Raw genomic sequence first — 20,816 nt, 5'->3', positions numbered from 1 at the left:
TGATGGGTAGGTCTTAAACGTGGTGTTCCCAGACAATCTCTCCTCTGAACCACTGGAAGGAACATTGGGCCCTGTATTGTGTAAAAATTTGTACAACACAGTCTCGCATTCAGTTCATTTTTTAGAAAAAGATGAGGGGAAAAATATAGACAAAACCTTAAATGTGTTCCTGTCAGGGTACAGCTATGGCCATTGTGCCATGGAACATAATCCACGCTTTTCTGGTATCAAAGAGAAGGTGAGAGTACTTCCGGATATTAGTTCATGCCTCAGGCAGAAAAAAAGTGGTAGCCAGCCCAAAGCAACTTGAGACTTAACATGCAAGATTTGTAAAGAAGGCACAGTGTGATTTTTGGACTTCACCCTGTGCTTTAAGGAATTTCTGTGGCTATTCTTGATATCAGCCAGATATTGGGGGAATTCAGATTTTATTTATTTTTACACTTTGGCAGGAGAGAATAATTCAGCTGATTATAATAATATCAGCTGTGGATTAGCTGATAATGAAAGACAGGAGTAATTTGTGAAATTTAGTTCTAGAACTGAGCTTGGATAAAGATGTGCTTGTGGTTTAGACAACCATTTCACATTCAGTTTTTGTCTTTTTGTGACTCTAGTTTTAGGCACTAACCTGTAAACATCACACTATGTAGTCTTCTTAGGAAGTTTGCTGTATGCCTCAGTACCAGATACAAGATCTTTAGCAGGACTTCATGTGAGGAACAGTTAAACAAAAGCTTGTATGAATAAGGCACTAGTAAATGTTTGCAGCAAACAACAATTACAGTCTATATTCATTAAGAATAAAGCTGTTCTGTTTAGGAAATTGCCTTTAGTATGACAGAGTTACCAATGCCAATTAGAAGGAGGTTAGACAAAGTGCATCCTTTGGTTTATGCCTGTGAGGTCTGTGAAAAACCACTGAATGAAAATTTCTGTTAAGTTTGGAAATAGCTTGTGCAACGGTGATAATCAGGAGAGCTAAAGCAAGAGGAAACCGGTCTAGATTCTGATTCCTGCTAAACTAATCTGAAATCACAGTAATGGATTTGTTTCAGATTTATTTACATTGGTAGAAGGATCTGAAGCCAGAATCAAGGCTGCTGTGACAAATCTAGTTAAACAGTAACAGTATTAACCCAAACCAAGTAATTGGTTATAATACCCTCAAAACAGGTTCAAAAAAGAATCCGATATTTTTAATTTCCTACTCACTGAAGTCCAAGGATGCACTTTGTCTTTTGGCTAACGTAACAGACCAAAGCCTTCTGTACTACTTTGGAGCTGCTGCCATTCTAAACAGTAATTAAAACATCAATCCATACTTTATACCAAATGAAATTTGAGTCTGCCAGTCCGTTTGTAGGAAGGCTGACTGCTATTTTGCATTAAAAATGGTTTAAAAAAACCCCTCAAATTCTTCCATTCATAAAACCAGAACATACTGCCACTTTTAAAATGTACTTTTACGTATCAGCTGTTTTGGGGGGGGGTTCACTGAAGCACCAGAATTTGTTCATCAGGCCAATAAGAATGCATTTGTGAACTTATGGATCTGGTTAATATTCATGATTGTATTTCCCTAGGATCTCTGTCGTAAAACGCCTACACCTGAAGCATTCATTTGGTATATTAAATGGAAGGTCAGTGGTAACTCCACAGTCTGATTTCATTACTAAATTCTGCTTTTGTAAACAGACAGCTTAGCTTTATCATCTGACTAATTTCTGTTCCACTCACATCTTTCATTATTTGTACAAGACATCATTTAAAAAACTTACACATTTGTAGTATCCATAATACAAGAGGGAAAAAAATTACATTGAATCATTCCTGTATATTATTGCCATCAGGTGCTACTATTAACAACTCTGGACAGTTGGTTTTTTTTGTTTGCTTGAGGTTTTTTTATATCTTATGTAAGGACTCTGTATTAAGTTTATCTCAAGCTTTAAGACCACCCATCCATGGGGACCTCAGCAGCTTATCTAATATCTCAACCACGTTTTAAAAATTTGGAAATGTGGTGGGTTGTTTGGGGTTTTTTTTTTTTTTTTTTTTTTTAGCCTAGACTTGTAAGACTAAATTCATTGGTGGTATAAGTCAGATGAAATTTTCTGATGAAATTATTCTGGACTAATATTTATTTTTTAAACAAAACAAAAAAACCCCAATAAGTAAATTAAGTGCTCGGGATCTCTCTCCCATACTTGCTATACATATTCTAAGGTTATATACAGAAGAAAGAAAGTACAGAAATTTCTTTTCATAAAGATCTTTCCTTCATAGCAACTCAGGAAACTGTTTTCTTTTTAGATATTTGTTTCTTACATGAAAGTCAGAATACATGTTTTTCTGTGTGTGTGTGTGGGAGGAGGCTAATAAATGGCATGTGTTTATCTGAATATTAGAAAATGTTATGGAGCATTAGAGCTGTGCAGAATATTTTCTGTAAAAGTTGACAGCTATAAAATATTTTTGTCATGTCATTATTTTCAGTACAATGATGTAAATCTTGGCAATTGCAAAAGAAACAAACATTCTTTGTCAAAAGTGTGCCTTTTGCAGTCATAACTAGTTTTGTGGTGTGTCTCTGTCCCTAGCTGGCAAGTTGAAGTTGTGCATATGTTACCTTGTAACAATTTTCAAAGCTGTGCTTGCTTTAAATTTGAACTTTTTTTTTTATCCTTGTAAATGAAACCTGTGTTTTGAAAGCCAAGGTGGGTTTTAACTCATTCTTAAGATTCAAATAGTACATTGGGATATGGATTGGTTTTCTTTCTCTTTTTGCCCACTACGTTCCAAGTGTGCCTTCAGCAACACGCAGCCAGGTGAGAAAAATCTGCAGTTTGGGAAAAACTCTGTGTGAATATTTAACAAAATGCAGAACGTAGTTTGCTTTCATAGCCATATTTCTTCAAGAGAAGCCAAGGGATTGTAATTAAACATTTTTATTACAAAACTAAGCTATTACAGATCTGACTGCATAAAAATATGCTGTGAAACATTTATATGTGTGTTTTTTTTAAAGAGCAAATTCACACTTTTAGAGAACAGTTGCTTCTTGGTGCAACAGAGTTGTGTTTGTAGAGGCACACTCATAACACCAACTGAAACTGTGGCCTAAATGAAGGCATCACATTCTCTTTGTGCTGATGTATTCACCTATATGGATGACATTTTAACAAAAAATGCCATTTCACAATTATTATTTTTTTAAGTAAAAGTTAGGAAAGAAGAAACTTCCAGGTGTAAAATGAAACAAAATGACTGTAAGATCATTTATTATTGCATGATTTTGCATAACCCTTGATCTTCCTAAAAAGCAGTATTAGATTTTTATATGGGCATTGGTTTCATAATGAGTCATCGTGCAACTGCTGACTCACATTTGATACATATTTAACTTTGGGAAGAAATTATCTTGAGATTACAAAAAAAAAAAAAAAAACCCACCACAAAACAGTCCTAGGTCTTTGCTATTAATACAGAGCTTTTCATTGTTAGAAGAAATACAGTAAAATTGGAAATAGCTATTATATTGAAAGGAATCCACTTTAATTTTACTAAAAATCCATTTATTTGAGAGGCTTTAGGGATTATTATTAATTTGATGAGGCCAAGCCCAGTCCCTCAAAACCTTCTCATACTTTTAGGAGACGAATGAATTACTGGTCATGTCACTCTAATGTATTTTAAGGCTAGTTAGAAGACATGAAAGAGTGATATTCAAACTAAATGCTCAAAACTAGGAAGTATTTTCATGAGTGGGTATTTATTTAAAGGGACTGATTTATATGGGTGAAAGTTTGCTTATTCCTTTATGTTTTCTAATACAGCAAACCTACCATCTACTTATATGACAATAATAACTGATCTTCGAATGCTATTTCATAGCTTGAATCTTGGTTTTGCCTCAAGGTTCATTCTAGCCAGGATGGCAATTAGGGAAAGTCCTAAAACTGAAACAGAAGAATTGACACATGCTGTTAAATTCAAATGTGGAACGTTAAAATTAACATGGAAGCAGAAATGACATTCAGTGTCAGAAGTAACAAATTTGAAAGTCTTAAATAGTTCAATATAGAGAATATAGTTTAGACAGTTTTTATATAAGTGTGCTTTTTCCTAAAAACATCCCCCCAACCAAACTTTTTTTTTTTTTTTTTGCTTTTTATCTGTAAATATGAAAGAGGGTTACACCCCAATGTAATTCTTCATTGCCATACTGAACAGTAAAATAGTCTTTCTAATTCACATTGCTCATGGCAGTCTTATTTGATGTTGCTTTACTAAGTTTGTGATTAACACAGTTTGGGATTTTTGTCGGTTGTAAACTTTTGGCATAATGTGAATACCAGTCCCTTTCAAAAACAGCCTTGAGTTGCTTAATGATGCTTGTGCTGTTCCCCGCGTCTGCTTGGTTGATAACAAGGCCAGCTCCAGCATTCTGCGTAAATGCATTTCCTACCCAATCAAAATTACCTACAAGTAAAGGCAGGAATATACAATCAGTTTCTAACATAAAAGCGATCTCCCTAAAGGCAATCCAGCATGATACAGTATCATTTCCCCCAGTGCCTATGTGGGCAGAGACAGAAACAAGTTTTCTATACTAGTGGGAAAAAAAAACTCCATTACCTACCAGTGTGTAGTCCAGATTGTTCCTGGAAATTTAATAGCTCTAATCCTTCTTAAGTGAAAACAGGTTCTTTTATTTATATAAAACTAACTTGCTCTTCCTTTTGCATATATTGAATTATTACTCCATTTCCTTTCCTCATCAGCCTTTTCAGTGTCAAGGATGAAAATATTTTTTTGCCGTATAAACAATTTAAAGTAGATGGGATGCATAGTGGTTGCTCCATAATGCAGAGCCAAACTAATAGGTCTTTTACAGGTTATCCATTGATGGATAGTATTTCAGGAAAGAAAAACAGGTTTGACTGTTTTATGCCAGTTATTTGTTGAAATCATAGGTAATGAATGAGCATAGTGATGGCAACGCAAAGAAGATAATTGGATTAATGGAAAACAGGAGACAAAAATGCTGTTATTAGAGGTCATCTTTTAAAACAATATATAAACATACATAAAACATGAAGGCATCTGAGAAATTTATACCCTGTTTTTCAGCATCATTTCAGCTACTTCAGCAAGAAATGTTAAGAATTCTAATGTTCTGAAGGATGGGAAATTGAAACCTGATCATAAAGGACATTTCTTCCTATTCTTTCAAGTAGAAGACAGATCCTTAACATGCATTTGTATTACTTTCACACAGCTTGGATTAGTTCTTTCTTTTACTTATATATATCTGAGGATGTAATGACAATGGGAAAGAAAAAAAAAATTACTCAGCTAAGATTCCACACTGTGTAGAAAAGCTATAAAGTACTGAAATTTGATCTGGCTATTGGAAGGAATTTTAAAAAGTCCTTAAAAAAAAAGATTTGGGGGGAGGGGGTGTGTATAAAACATTTGGGAGCTGAGAGGGGAATAAGGTGCACGATTTGAAGTGGAAAAAAAGAGATTTGGATAGGATAAGAGTGGTGCGTGTATTTAGAGCCCCTTGAGGTGAGCTTTTCAGAGTAGCTCTTGGTTGTACCTCTGTGCTACTTGTGATTCTCCACTCTTCATGAGTGCATGGGTGTGCTTCTGGGTTGCAGCCTTTGCCCCCCTAACTGCCCCTGCAGTCACTGGCTTAAGCCCTTTGCAGTAAGTCAGGGTGAGGAAGTGAGCAACTAAAACATCGAGTTGCAGCATATTAGAATGCATGTTTTATCTCTTGACTTTATAAAAATCTCATGAGTTGCTTTTTAATTCAATAGGAGTTTTCTGATCCCACAGCTCAAGCAGTCAGATTTTTTTAAAAGGCAGTTTTTAGCCTGCATTCAATGAGCATTTCACAATGAACTTTTGCAAGGTGCCCATACAACAACTTTACTTAAATACACCTTTAACCCAAAACACCAAGTACATATGTAACTAATGTTAATAAAAGCAGGGTGTCTGAAATGTCATTACAGTAAATGGAATAAGACTTCAGAAGATGAGGATGAAAGGCATTTGTACAGTATTTACCAGGACTGACTATAACTTTACTAATAACATAGGAAATGGAGAACAGTCCATCTTCATTGGATTGCAGAAATAGAGAATATACTAATAATCCAATTTATTCCGGCTTCATAAAGTGTGTTGTATTGGTGTTTTCAGTCTGTTTTTAAACAGTGAAAACAGAATATTGCTGTTGAGAAACTGATTTATAAGGGGAAATAAAATGAGTTATTAAATGAAAACAGGCTCAAAGCTCATCTTCACCCAGCTTCTCAAAGAAATTACTATTATTTTAATTTAACAAGCATATCAGCTGTAGATTCCTCATTTACACGTGGGTGTTATTTCAGGCTTTTGGCCATAAACTAGAATTTCCCGGTGTCCTGGTTCTGGCTAGGATAGAGTTAATATTCACCTGAGCTGGGTGGAGAACTGAAGCTGGTGGCCCTTATGGCTGGGATAATTAACTAATTAGCTAACAGCTGGGGTTAATTTACCCAAATTAGCCAAAGGGCTATTCCATCCCATCTAACATCATGCTCAGTATGATAAGTGAGGAGGGTGCTGAGGAGAACCTCTTGCTACTTGGAAGAAACTAGGTGTGGAGATTTGTTGTAAGGCATTATACTGTATTTGTATTCCATCACTGTTTTGTTTTCTTCTGCATTACTGTTAAATTTACTTTTTGTTCAATCTCAATCCACGTGCTTTTTTCCTGGTTTTCTTTTGTTTACCAATTCTCCCCCTATTCTCTCGGAGGGTGGGGGGGAGTGGGAGAGAGACTGCTAGTCCGGTCCTGATCAGGGCTGAACTATGACACCTGGGATGTGGTTACTTACCAATGTATGCAGCTCCATCAGTCACCATGTATTTGTTACGGTTTAATTTGGGAAGGGAAGTGTTCTTCTGCTCTTTAAGAAAGCATGCACTCTCTTCCTCAAGGTCAAAAAATTTCTGCCATAAAACAGAATGGAGTGGAGATTAATGAGAACCGTTCTATAATGGACAGAAAAAAATATGGTCTGTACCCTTTATTGAAAATGAGTTAGTGCTACAGAACATCTTGAGTTTTTATAGCCAAGTATTAATTTTAATAAAAGACTGCACATTGTATTTCTTTCTAAATTCTTATAGTTTGTAATGCTCACTATGCCCTGGCATTCTGAACTCTACGAAGTATGTGGCTACCGCATACTAAAAGAAATACAGTGCCAGGTTATAAAGGCTAAGAAACAAACAAAAAACCCTGTCTTTTTGTTTTGCATGATAAGAGCCAGGAACTTTTCTTCAGCTCGTTTTCTCATTCATCAAGGAACACTGGGGTTTGAAGTCTGCTTCAGGATCCAGATTGGCAGGCATACCAATAAGCTGAATTAATACCATTATATTACACATTGCAGAATTTCCAACAGGAAACTTGCTCATTTCAGAGACTTCTCAGGATTAAATCTGATGTAAAGAGATCACATTCACCAGCCAACAAGAGGAAAATGCATCTGGTTTACCCTAAAGGATGAAGTCTGAGTTAGATTTTTTTAATCTCTTTTTTTTTTTTTTTTTAGCTATATGCACTCCTTGTCTACATCAGTGTCAGACAAAAAAGAGATTTCAGTACAAATCTAAGTATTATTTGTTTCATCAAGGAAACTAATAGCTTGACAAAGATTCCAAAACCAGAAGCAGAGAATAACAAGATAAAAGAGAAATTAAATATTTATTGCATGACTGGGAAACTTTGATTGAGGTGATGGTGTAGATCCTCAGAACAAATCTAATTCACAATATATTACTGATGAAAGTAACAGGCTATACATTGCACCACTTAAGAAAATGAAAAATAAAAAATAGTATTAACAAAAAAAAAAAATCAACACCTCAAGACTCCTTGATGATTCTTGGGGGGTCTGTTTTCTGTAATGCAAAATTACTTTATTGAAAGAGCGCTCTTTTTTTGATACAAACTTTGAACGAATCCTTTAGGTTATGGAGATGTCTTTCAGAATAATTTTACTACTTTGAAAACCCAACTGTAAAATACTAAATTTGTTAGTGAAATGTAGTGATCTCTGGGGTAGACTACATCATTGATTTGATAAATCAAGTAAAGGTGTATGTGTAGCATGCAAGCAGTTAGTTTTATAAAGCATTCTTTACCCGGTTGATGATGTAGGTAGGTTTCAAGCTGATTTGCATTAAATGGCTCAACGATTGCAAAATGCATTGTTGCTGATTGCCAGGAATGCCAGCTTTGGGTTTTATACCACTGGTTACTTCAGAACTGCATATAAATACTCATTTAAAAAAAAAAAAATCTCTCTTCTTAATCATCAGTCTTGATCATTACAGTTTGTTTTTTCTTGGAGACCTCTAGAAGTTCTGAACATGTTTATCACCAGTTAGTATTACCAAAATAAAATAGTTTAGTTGTGGACAAAAGGTAGAGTAGCCCAGAGGCTGCAGTTTATCTAACACTTTATGCCATGGACTCTGTCAGAATCTCTCTTCTCCATTGGAAAATATATTGGAATCAATTTTATGTTGCCAGAGGTTGTACCAAAACTGCTTGGAAGAACTCTGTGTGAAATACCAATGCTAGTTCAGGCGCCAGCCAATTCCAGCAGCGAGGAGGAGAGTCTCTGTTCTTGGACTGACCTAACTCCCGCACAATTATGAAAATTTATTAGGGCTGAAGCAAGTTTTTACTGCATCAGGAATAAAATTCAAAGAGTTTGTGTTTTTTTCCAGTGTCCAAATGCTGGATGGTACTGTGGTGCAGTTTTATGATCGATAAGTATCATAAAGTTGTTTACTTAAACAGTCTCTGAATTTCATCGCGTGCCTACTTACCTGTATATGGCTCTGTTATCTTCCACAGCTTAATTTTTGTAATGAGTTCAAATATTAACAAAATTTCAAAGATAGGGTTTTTTTTAAATTTAAAAACAAGAAAAACAACCCAAACGAAGTGATTGTTTTATAAAGGGCATTTAAAAAGATTATTCTATGTAAAACTGTGGTATCTGTCTTTTTTAAATGCGATTTATATTGTATATTGACATATAACTACTAAGCTGCACAGAGAAATCACACCTTGAATTACAGATTTTTAACATCACTAACAATTACAGCATTACACTTTAAAAAAAAAATAGAACAAACCATCTTAACAGCTGTAAAGGAAAGTTTAGTAGATATTGGGGGTTAGTTTTTTGACAATGGCAAGACTGCAGCTATGTGCCTGAGCAACTGCTAAGTATGTACTTAGCAAGCCAGAGATGGATCTGAATCTTTCTGAAAGGGTCTTGATTTTTTTGGATAAAGCCAGAAGAAAATGTTTGTGTTTTTCATGGCACAACAAAACAGGAATGGAGACAGGTAGGGTGTCTATCAAGGGTACTTGCAGTAACTCTTCACAGGGATGTGGAAAATACTGTGTGACTAATACTAATGTTGTAGGGAATAGTCTAAAACTGTCAAAAAGCCCCCCAAAAAACCCAGCACTGGCATGAAGTAGCACAGCCTAACACTCTCCAACATGCGCCTTCAGCAGAAGTACTATGTTAATAATTCAGCACCTTCTGCTGACATTTTATTCATGTTTTCCATCCTTATTCTTAGGAGTTTAGAGCTTTAAAATTAAATTAGTGCTTAGGAGGAAAAGTTTCATAGTTAATTCATAACACTTTGTTTACTCCCAGGGCATTTCTGGCTTTCTGAGAATTAGTGAAAGGTTCAGTTTTTCCTTCCTTTCACCTTAGCAGGAATACACCTGCACAACTTGGAAACAGATTCATGTGGAGACGCAAGAACAACCTGTGCTGTAGATAGTACGTCTGTTCCATGCCATGCCTTCCTGGTCTCCAGCTGTCTAAAGACACTTTGTTCTAGTTCATACATATGTTCTTCAAAACCATACACCTTTCTCTGTTAAGCACTGCACGCAACAGAGCTGGCCCCTTTTTACTGCTCCTTCACGCGTTAGACTGAGCATTCTTGCACACAAGATGTATTTACAGGGTCAAGCACACAAAACTTCAGGAGTACTGGAATTAAGGTCCCAAGAGGCACAATGGCGAGCTCTTCACCTTGAGTTTTACCCTTTGTGATTTAAGGTTTAATTTCATGACTGCGTGTGGTTCAGTGCATAGGGCAGAGCTCCCTGAGTGAGCAGCAGTTTGGTATGCAGTTTACTCCTTGACATTTGGCTGTGTGCTTATAGCATTTCTTTAGTCCTCAAACAGAGCTTTTTCCTCATGAGTTCTTCCCAGTGATCATTTTTCAGAGTGCTTGTATTGAGTGTGCACTCTCAAAGCAGTTTCAGTTGAATCCAATAATTCTTAATGCTTATGTGAACTGGACCTTGAGTGAGATGCTGAGGAATGCATAATGAGGGACTAATCATTTTCTAACTGCATTGATCATGTTAATTGCCCAGTATTGTCAGAGTTTTGTGGCAAAAGAGAAAAAAAAAACTGCTTCAAGATAGAGCACACTGTTAGGAAATCACATCTTGCAGTCTCTGCCTTCCTGACCTCAACAGCAGATTGAAAAATTACATGCATGGTAGTTGGTGGCTGTTTTTGATGAGGACACTGCTAGGCGTAACAGGATTGCAATGCCCTGTTGCTAACTATATACTTGCAGTTAGGCAATACCAAAACTTCCATTAGCCTGGTCGGAAATTGGGAGGAGAGATTCTCATCTAACAGAGGAATTACATCTGCACAGCCTTCTCCAAGCTGACCGTGTACCTCAAGCTGCTGCCACTGGCAAAACAGTGTACCCTGCAGCTTCAGCAAGCCATTGGCACTCGCTGGAAAATTCCTAGCCAAACTGGTCTTTCCATAGACATAAAAAAAAGGAAAACAATTACAACAAGGCGTATCACAGGGATTAAAAGCTAAATTAAAGAAAAAAGTTATTGAATATATTTTGTGATACTCAGATATAATTCCCAAAAGAAGAGAAGATGGAGGCAGGGAGGGTATTGTTTCTGTGAGAACAATATTGAGGTATTGGAACAGCTTAGAAATTTTAAGTATAATTTCAATAAGAATTTGTAACTTCAGTTTCTCTTAAAATTTCAGTGTTGTTATGCATAAACAAATACATGTTTGCATGACAGTATTTTCTGTACAGAGTTTAGTTTGACTTTATGTTTTCTCACACCCAAAGCAGAATCAAAAGGGAAAAGTAGATGTTTCCAATAATTAAAAAGGTTTAAGTTTAGTTTTTACCTTGTTAGCTATTCCTTTTCCCCCATACATACACATAGTTTTGTTTCCCTTTGATCTTGTCTAGAACAGATGAATACAACAGAAATGCAGTTTAAAAAAAGAACAGTGCTCATCTGACATGTTTTGTGATGTAAAGGAGTGTCATGGTGCAGCCTGTGGCAGTTTCAGCCAAAATCAAATAGATACCCGTAACTCTGAGCCTTGGGCTGTTACTCGTAGTCCTTGACAACATGAATTCTGTACTAAAGATTTTACCTGCTGTAAATAGATGGAAATGGATACAAGTATGTAGAGCATTAGGTGCCACTTAAATAAAAAATAATTTTGAATGGGCTTTTTGACTTGAAAACAAACTTTATGCTGCTTCTTACCTAGGGAACTTCTAATAACAGTGGATGTTGTAACAAAAATCCCTATCTCTAGATATGCATAAATACCACTTAGTGCGTACAACACAAATAGGACTTGTATTTTACAATTGTTGTTGATTTTAAAAAGTCAAAATTATTTAGATTTTGTGGACTGTCAGTTTAAGAAGTAAAAAAAAAAATCAGCAGATTATTTAAGACAGTTATCTAAAAGAAAAAAAAAAAACCCAAAAGAAATGGATCCAAGATGAAGGGCTCTGAGGTGGCCAATTTCCAGTGTGCCTCAATTTCCTGAAAATTAACTGTATCAGACTGAAAGTAGTACTTACCGTACACTGTTCTCTAATACAAATGTAACATATCTGGTATTCCTCACTTTTCTGTATCGCATGTCTACTGTGGTCACATAATGGCTGTTCTAGTCTTCACAATTGTGAATTTGTAGCCTGGATTTAATGTAAAATCTTCATTATTTTTCTTGTACTTTGTACTTGATTAAAGGAAAAGCAGATGCTTATGCAGCTGAACAGTAAGGTTACATCAATCCAGACTAAAACACATTTTTGTGCTGTCACATTTCCCCTTACTAGCCAGTATAAACAAGACATATGTCTACGGCTCACTCTGTTGGCTTTGCTGTGAAAGACCAGATGTCACGTTATAGACGGGCTGTCCACCACACAGACTGCCTCTTGGCATAATTCTATTTTTCTGTCTTCATTTCTATGTCTGTTATTACTAGGAATAAGTTCAGTTCATGATATTACATTTCCTATATTATTTAATGACATTTAAAGGCTTTGATGCGAACAGAAAACACTTCTCGGTTGTGAAGTTTCCTTGATTTCTTTTTTTGGAGGGTGGGAAATATCTTAGGTTTCAAAGCAATATGGATTATACTTACAACTTTCAAACTACAGCTTGGAACTTCAGTGCAAATAGCTTTCAGAGACGAAACAAAGTTAAAAGTAAGGGGATCTGTGTCTCTTGAGAAACTTATGAGAAGTCGTACTTTAATACTTCGTAAAACTAACGCTTCTCTTATCTTCCCATCTAAATATGGCCAGTACCTGTGGAGAAAGAACACGATATACTCAGAGAACTTTAAAGAAAATATCTGGATTTCTAAGCAGTCAAGTCTAGACATCATAGAGAAAATTAAACATATGTGAATTTCATCTTCTATCTGCTGAAGGAATGCTGTTCTCATTTAAAGGGGTTCTCGCTAAACAGATCTGCCAGCATGCTTTTTTGTGTCATTCTGCTCTGCACCAAAACTGTCACTGTGGGGACAGCGAGATGGTTGAGCACATCTTCCACCTGTATAGAGGCATGGAGAGCTGCCAAAACACTTGCACAAAATACAGGTACCTCGTCTGCCTATGGTTGGGAGCGTTACTCCCGTGTCACTGCCTGTGGCGAGAGCAGTGGAGCGCCTGGGTGGCAGAGAACCAGTAGAAGGAGCTGCAGCTAGAGGGTGCTGCCTACCCAGCCCAGACAGAGGGATGGGAAGGGGTTTCTCTTGTTTACACAAGTCGGGGAACAGAACACTGGATCCTTCCCTGACTGCCATCCTTTTTTTCCTCTATACTGGGACCATGCAGGCTGAGGACTGGAATGCCTTCCATAATTTCTTGCTTGGGAAAAGGACAGGGTGCCTGCATCCTTCAGTAGCAGATGAAGATGGGTCATTTAAGGAGGATGCTACCTTTTTTCCTGGTGAGGACTGCAGAAATTCTGCCATGAAAGGGATGGTGGCTTCCATGGTGCTACTCTCACAATCACTAGTTAGTGTTCCTGACCTTTGGTGGGAGCAGGCCAGGACAGGGAGAATTAGACAAAGAAAATGTACATTTTCTTTATTCCAGCAGCATCAAGGCGTTCAGACAAATGAAATCTGTGCTCTGCAATGCCAGAAAATAACTTACAGGTGAGAACTGGGAGCTGACAAGGTAGGGAAGCTGTGGCAGTGCCTCAAATTCAAAGCCATGCTCTAGGAAAAATGCGGAATTCACACAGGTGGCTTCCCTGGATCTCACTAATCCAATAGGTTTCTGAATTCTTCAGGCATGAGAACAAAGTAAGGAGGAGTATAGGAGATAATATCAACTGCAACACTGTAACGGTTCTACATACTCAGATCCTTTCCAGCATAAAGGAGAAACATGAGGGATGCATATTGTGAAACTGAGGTTCCTACAGCACTACCCATGATTCTTTCACTGTGATAGAGGCTGTACATAATGAGTTTATTGGAAAAACCCTCTTGTAGACTTGAAACACTTTATGCTTTGTGTCGGTCATATCATAGCTATTTTTTGAAAAATTTGAACAAAACATATTTTATTATGCAAAACTGGAAAAAAGCACATAACCGCATGTTTAGTTTGGCTTAACCGTATTCAAATAAAGTGCATGGATGGAATGGCGAGCTTTACCAGATGTTCAGTGCAGTGAGTGTTATTGGGAGAAGGAGGGACCGCTGCATACTTGCTGTCTCAATTAGATGGCTTTATTTCACTGTGGCTCCAGTTTTGGGTCATTCGTGCTTTTTAGTGGTCCAATCAAACAGTGTTTAAAAATTACTTGGTTTGTTTGTTTTTACCAACCCCCAGTTGACCAAAACGTGATATAATTCAAATTCAAATCTATGCTGAATTTGGAATTTTAATGTATATGTACATTTAAAAAAAAATAATGACATCTCCCATGTTGTATACGAGAACTCACAACATGTTATTTCTCTTACACAAACACACACTCTCTCTCTCTCACGTTGAATATCTGTATGATAGTCATAAAATGCCAGTAGCTGTGGTATCAAGATAGTGAATATAATAGTGTAAGAAATAGGTTTCCTGTATAAGCTGGTTCTTGTATTCCTGGGTCCCAGTCACTTGCAGATGGTCAGACTAGGCCATTTCTGATCTCCTTCGACAGGCAGATCCAAAGCTTAGGACCCAGAACTGGAAATGTCTTCTTAGGTCCCAATTCTGCTCCCATTTAAGTCAATGGCAGAACTCTCACTGATTTCAATAAGAGCAGAATTGGGCCCCAAGAAATTGGTCCACAGTAGTAACTAATCTCCTGTGGGTTCATTTTCTCCAGCAGACATTATTGGCATTATGACAACCTGCTAGTCCTGCACATGGATACTCACCGTTTAGCATTGGTGTCAATGACGATTGGCAAGTAGTCCATGACAGCTATGTATACAAACTGTTTTGCATCATCGATAACACTGTATATAGCTTCAATATCCAGGACTCTGTCCTTTGGGCAGAAGAGTTTAGGTGAATTCTGTGAAGGGAAAAGTTCAAACATGTCATTTAAAATACGTGATGTAATTTCTCTTCCCCTCGTTCATCTTGAGATGGCAAGTAGTATCCTTTGTGTTAGTAGAGAATATTAACTGATACCTTCAACTGTCTTGCTAGAATACTCAAAGGTACAAAGGAGAGTTATTTGCTTAATTTCTTCTTGAAAGCTTCACCATTTAGATGTAACCATGGGTAAAATATAGAAGACAAACTTCAGAACATCCACTGTCATCAAAGAAGATCTAGCTGAAGTTAGATTTCAGAAAATTTTGTCCAAAGAGTCCCAGAACTGCTTGGAGTAATATCTGTGTTCTTGTCACATGAGTCTGATCCATTATTTGCAACCAGGAATTAAGTCTGTTATGTCAGTTCTGTTTAATGTTCAATGCAAACTCACCATTTGCTCAGTCACTGTCGTAGGGAGATGCTGCAGTTGTGGCAGAAACTTATCTTTAAAACCCAGCTTCAGGTATAATTAACTCTTCACCTGGTACTGAGTCAGTAAGTAGTAAGCCCAGATTCCAGCTTTTCTGCCTTGTATCTAGGGGTGTCAAATGTGTCAGTCAGCAAGGCAAAGCCAGCAGGAATCACCCGTCTGTGGCAGAGAGGCCCAGGCCTTTCTGCTCAAGCAGGGAGAAAGAAGCAGAGCCACCTGCCAAGCTGCTGGCAGGCAACACCACAGCTCCTGGGAGCAGAGGTTGTTAAAGGCACTTCATAGAGCTAGAGAAGGTGCCACGTGTCGTTTTCTTAACAGCTGGCCCTGCCAGATCGCTGCCCTCCTGCTGCTGTTTCACCTTGTCACCTTTGTTATCTGCTTGCATTGCAGCTGATACCTAGGATTAGTATGTTTTCTTTAGGGACAGATCCTGGAGTTTTGATTAGTCTTTTTTTCTTTGCAATACAATGCCTTCCACAGTGATTTCTTAATAATTGACTGGTGTTCTTAAGGAATTACTACAACTAAGTTCAGAAAATAGTAGAAAATTAACAGTAGCAAGATTTCAAGTCCAGTATTCCAGATCCATTCCTGAACACTAAGAAAAACAACCAAATCCTCTTAGGTTTTATCAGCCAGTCTGGAAGATGACTTTGTTGCTAGGCAACACTATAGCCATGATTCCTGAGTATAACAAAAAAAAAAAAAATCAATAACTTTGTGTTATGCTTGTTGTTTTATACAGCACAAACATTGAAAATGAAATATCTTTTCAAAGGAGTTTCAACTCAAAAAAAGTGTACAGTGATTTTGTTAAACATAATTTATATCTATTGTCTGAAACTTTTAAGAGGCTGTTTCACTGAGATTTTATTCTTACACTGTTACTATTTTCTTGAATAGAAGTGTTAAGTTACAGAACGGCTAAAGAATGGAATTCTTATGCATTGTCTTTTTCAGATGTGTTCTATATGAAGAACCAGAAAGTGAAAGATATTTAGAAGATAATTAGAAGAAAAATTTCTGTTAAAACTCTCACTGTAACACTGGTGTTTGAGCATGCCACTTGTTACCCTGTGGCACAGCTGACATCCTCTGTGGCCATAAAAAATTTTTTTAGTACTTTTCTCAGCATTAGTTGTATAGTACTTGCCGTTCTGATCAAATACCCAACTGGTATTTCTCTTCACCTAGCTGAAACGGGCCTTTATTCTCACTGGGAAACAGTAACTCGCCATGCCCCTACTCTTCAGTTTATTAAGGGCCTGTTTTCAGGAAGGAAGAAACAGCCCAACTGGCTGTGGGTACAGATTCACGTAGCTGTTGGAGTTGGACTTCACTGATATGAGCTTCTGAGTGCCAGTGATGACTTCTTTTTGTTTTCTGAAGTGGAATTTCAAGAGAAGAGGCTTTTGTTGCCCACACAAAAGGAAAATACAAATCACAGGGAGGGACTGAACATTCTGCAAACTGCAGAAGAGCAGTTTTTTGTATAGCCTCTTTCCTTTGCCTTGTCTTTGTCTAGGATCTCAGATTCCTCAAAGTTGGCCTTACCCAGCTTTCCTTATTGTGTGCCCTTCCAGGACTGGCTTGCCGCATGATTTCTCCATTTCTTACAGATTGCTTAGAAGGGAGCTGGAGTTCATTTCGCAGCTCCTTAGCTAACTGTTTGAAAGTCAGTCTCTAATTTAAGCTCGTCCTTAAGACTCCAGAATCAATGGAAGCTTATGTCTCTTCAGATGGCTACGCATTCTGGCTGTCTTGGGCACTTCCAGATTTTCACTCCAAAATGGCTCTCTCTCTCTCCACTGATTGTAGCAGTGTGAAAAATCCTAACAGCGGAACGTTGTCTGGCTCCCAGCAGGTAAAGGTAAACCCTGCCCTGTAAAACTACTCATCTGCACCAACATCCTGTGCTAGTGGCTGTACAACTTAATAGCATACTATATACCTTGTGTTGTTTTAGACATAACTGGCTATAAACCAATTAGATTTTATAGAACAGTATATAACTGTTAGCAAGTTTATCCTATTCCTGATTTTGAAGGGGTTGGTTCTACTCATGTAATTACCTCCAAAATGAAAGACACTCCACATCTGTCATCATCTCTATGGCTCTAGGTACTTTTCTCCAGTTTTGCTACATCACTGCTGAGATGGAGGACTGCTCCTTTTCTTCCCATTAAAAATACACACAGAGAGTGCTTCCATGGGGACTGCTGCTTGAATTTTAGAAGTTTTAAAATGTCACTTTAAAATACAGCTAAAGTAGATAATGTTCTACAGAAGTATGAATGCTTTCAATGGAACAGGGTGAAGAGGATTAATCCTTATAAATTACATGGATAAAAATGCAAGCTCTGATATCAAGTTTATTCTGTATCACTTTAGAAATCTAATTAACAGTTAATTTACTCCCAAGTCATTCACCTTCTATCCACTAGTGTAAATAAATAACCTAATTCGAAGGGCTTCCCGATCACTTTTTGAATGCAAGAGGAAAAGCAGTCAATGTTACAGAGAAAAGGAAAAAGAATAATGCTCAAATGAAACTCTGCAGCATCTTCAGTCCTGGCCAACTGCATGTATGAACAATGTCAGAAATCAGAATTGAAATATATATATACACACACATATCTATCTATCTATATATATAATTGTCTCTTCTGCACCACAGGAAAAGGCAAATAACTTCTTAAAAATCTTTCAGTTATAGATTCTCCACAAAAGCATACCTATTGGAATAACCATTTTCCCAGAGAAGAGAATGATTTCGTTTTCCAGCATTATGAGACCATCAATCAAGTTCTGTCTTGTGTAGGTGACATCTGTAGTGGTCTTATCTCTACAGCTGAATTTCCAGTCATTCGCATGAATCTCAATTTTAGTGGCTGCTTTTGGTTAAGCACATAGTGGTAATGTGCATCTTCAGTTAGGGCCAATTTAGAGCAATACTTCAGTCTAGGCTTAACTTACACCATTAATATTCCTATTAATGGACATTACCTTCCATGGTAACTTCTCCCTGACAGATACAGCCAGGGAAAACACAGCACTATGATGAACTTGTTACACAGAACTGTGAACATCTCTGTATCAGTGAAAAGACACTTGAGATTCTTTCATAGATGCTACTGACACCTACCTAATCTGGTCTCACTACTGTGTAGTTCATAAAGGACAATATTAGGAGAATAAGCAGATGTTAAATTTCTTAAAAAAACCTGGTGGGTTAAATAAGTTTCTTCCCTTCCCTTCCCTCCCTCTCTGCAACTCGTTTCAGAACTTACCGACACGAAAGCTTCTGATTTTGTCTCATTCAGCTGCAGTGTCAGTTTATTTTGAGTATCATACACTCCATATAGCCTCTTAGACCAACTCGGAGGTATTTTATTCTTGTATCTTAATGAGCTATACAGAGCAAATATCCTTTGTAAGTCCAGGACCAGGCAGCTACAGTTGTATACGATGATGCCAAGTTCCTTCATCTGTGAAATTAAAAGTTTGTATCATTAGTGATATTTTGTCTGATGGATGTGTGGAAGTATGCAGCAAGAACGTAACAGTGGCATGGTATACCACTATGGTATGGTACCTCACACCTACGGCACTCCAAGTTTCTGGGTGTCAGTTTCTTCATATGTAAAAATGGAGATAATGATACTCCTCTCTGATGAAAAATACGCTGGAAGTATCAACATTCTCACATATAAGGTATGAGGAAAAATAGTCCAAGTAAATATAGACATCATGGTACAATTAAATGCTTTAACCTTCTACGGACACAGTCTCACTTATCCATTTAAGTAAAGGCATGTCTCCTGGTCATCATAAATCTCTGTTTGGCAGAGATTTCATTAATTGCACATCCCAAGTACTTAAGTTGTTGACAAAATTTAATTTATAAACATATTGCCTGGTTTCTATAATCAAAGCGTAACCGCATGCACGTTATCTCCCTTCCTTTGCTTTATAATAGCTCAGGAAAGCACTGTTGTGGGCACAGATGCTGTTGACCTCTCATTATCTGCATTTCACAGTAGTTCAGCCACCTCCAAAAATAAAGTGAGGAGAAAATCTGCATATATCTATTGGAAAACAATAGGATAAATATTTAAAGGATCCTTGCTGGTTTTCTACAAGCAAACTCTTGGTAGCATGTCTCAGAAGTTTTTCTGGCATCATGAAGAAAGTAAGGGGAATATGAACTCTCCAGTATGCTCATTCTTTGACACCAAAAAATCCCCACTGGTTTTACTCCCTTAGATGAGCTCTCCACAGTCACATGGAGTAGCTTCTGATAAGAGCGTGTCTTTTTGTAAAGCCTGTGGGAACTCTGAACCCCATGTTATTGTTATCTCAGAGTTTGTTCCTGCACAATTCTCCCTGACTGCAAACGAGAATCACTCTGCAAGAGTGGGCAGAGGAAGGGAAGTGAAAGGTAGAATTGAATCTTCAACTCTCTTTCTGTGGTGGGCGAGAGGAATCCCAATACTTCAATGAAAAAGAAACTCGATGGTGACTTTCTTCAAGTCCTGGAGTTGGAAATACCACATACATAAGAATATACAGCACTTTGCAATCTCATTCCCAAATATTTACTGAATAAGGAATTACCTAATATTCCTACTGCCCAAATCAGAATATTTCTGCAAGCTTCTTTATTTCAGAAAAACTATAGAATTCCTCTATTAGCCTGCACCACCTAAAATTTGCAGAGAGTTGGAAAGCCTAGAGTACGTACTGCACTGTGTCTTTTTATTTATGGTTAAGCCAGTAAATTAATTTTGATGATAAATATAAATTATTCCCAGCTATGCCCAATACCCTAGTCAAACAGTCTATTTGGAGTAATACCTTTGTTTTTTTCCCCTGGGTGCTGAGTGTCTTTGAGGATGCTCCTTTATTCAGTTCTAGGCTGTTCCCGTACTCTATGCACTGTTTGTCTCCAAACATGTTTAACTATACATTATCACTGTTTTCACTGTGTGCTGCCAATACTGCTCTCTTAATTGCCAGGCATGCCATTGCAAAGGACTTACTAATAGTATTCTGTTACATGTATCTGCATAATGTGGTTTAATCGGCTTTTCATGGCTGTTAGTTGATTCTGACATAATTATGTGGTTACAGTTTTCCTTTCATTTCTCATGCCCATTATTACTATTCCACTTTATCCCTTCCATTAAAAGTAAAGATAAAATAGTGTCCTCACAGCACACCAGAAGCTGCCAGGATTGCATCTGCATGAGCAGCTCTCTGCGGAGCTGGAGTGCTTGCAGTGAGTCCTGTCTCTATCTGTGAATTAAAGGATTGCCCTTCCTCACGTACAGAGATGGGGAGGAAGCCAGGGGCACTAAAGGTTTTTTTAAGTGCAGGTTTTACAGATTGCCAC

The 20,816-nt window shown here is 37.4% G+C and overlaps 1 protein-coding gene across 1 annotated transcript in view; it reads right to left on the bottom strand.

Moving 5' to 3' along the window:
• Nucleotides 1-4,195: 4,195 nt before the first annotated feature.
• The window catches only part of PLD5 (phospholipase D family member 5), a 181,071-nt gene continuing 164,450 nt past the window's right edge, over nucleotides 4,196-20,816 (bottom strand). Inside the window, exons 6-10 of the mRNA XM_086745096.1 lie at nucleotides 18,712-18,909; nucleotides 14,826-14,965; nucleotides 12,570-12,735; nucleotides 6,900-7,014; nucleotides 4,196-4,485 (exon numbers count right to left, since the gene is read on the bottom strand). Coding sequence (XP_086601222.1) covers nucleotides 4,250-4,485; nucleotides 6,900-7,014; nucleotides 12,570-12,735; nucleotides 14,826-14,965; nucleotides 18,712-18,909 — 855 coding nt within the window. The 3' untranslated portion in view covers nucleotides 4,196-4,249. The remainder of the gene's footprint in view (nucleotides 4,486-6,899; nucleotides 7,015-12,569; nucleotides 12,736-14,825; nucleotides 14,966-18,711; nucleotides 18,910-20,816) is intronic.

This window comes from Chlamydotis macqueenii, chromosome 3, assembly GCF_036417535.1.
Source record: "Chlamydotis macqueenii isolate bChlMac1 chromosome 3, bChlMac1.mat, whole genome shotgun sequence".
Lineage (NCBI taxonomy): Eukaryota > Metazoa > Chordata > Aves > Otidiformes > Otididae > Chlamydotis > Chlamydotis macqueenii.
The sequence above is the reverse complement of the archived record's forward strand: the minus strand, read 5'-3'. Positions and strand labels throughout refer to the sequence as shown.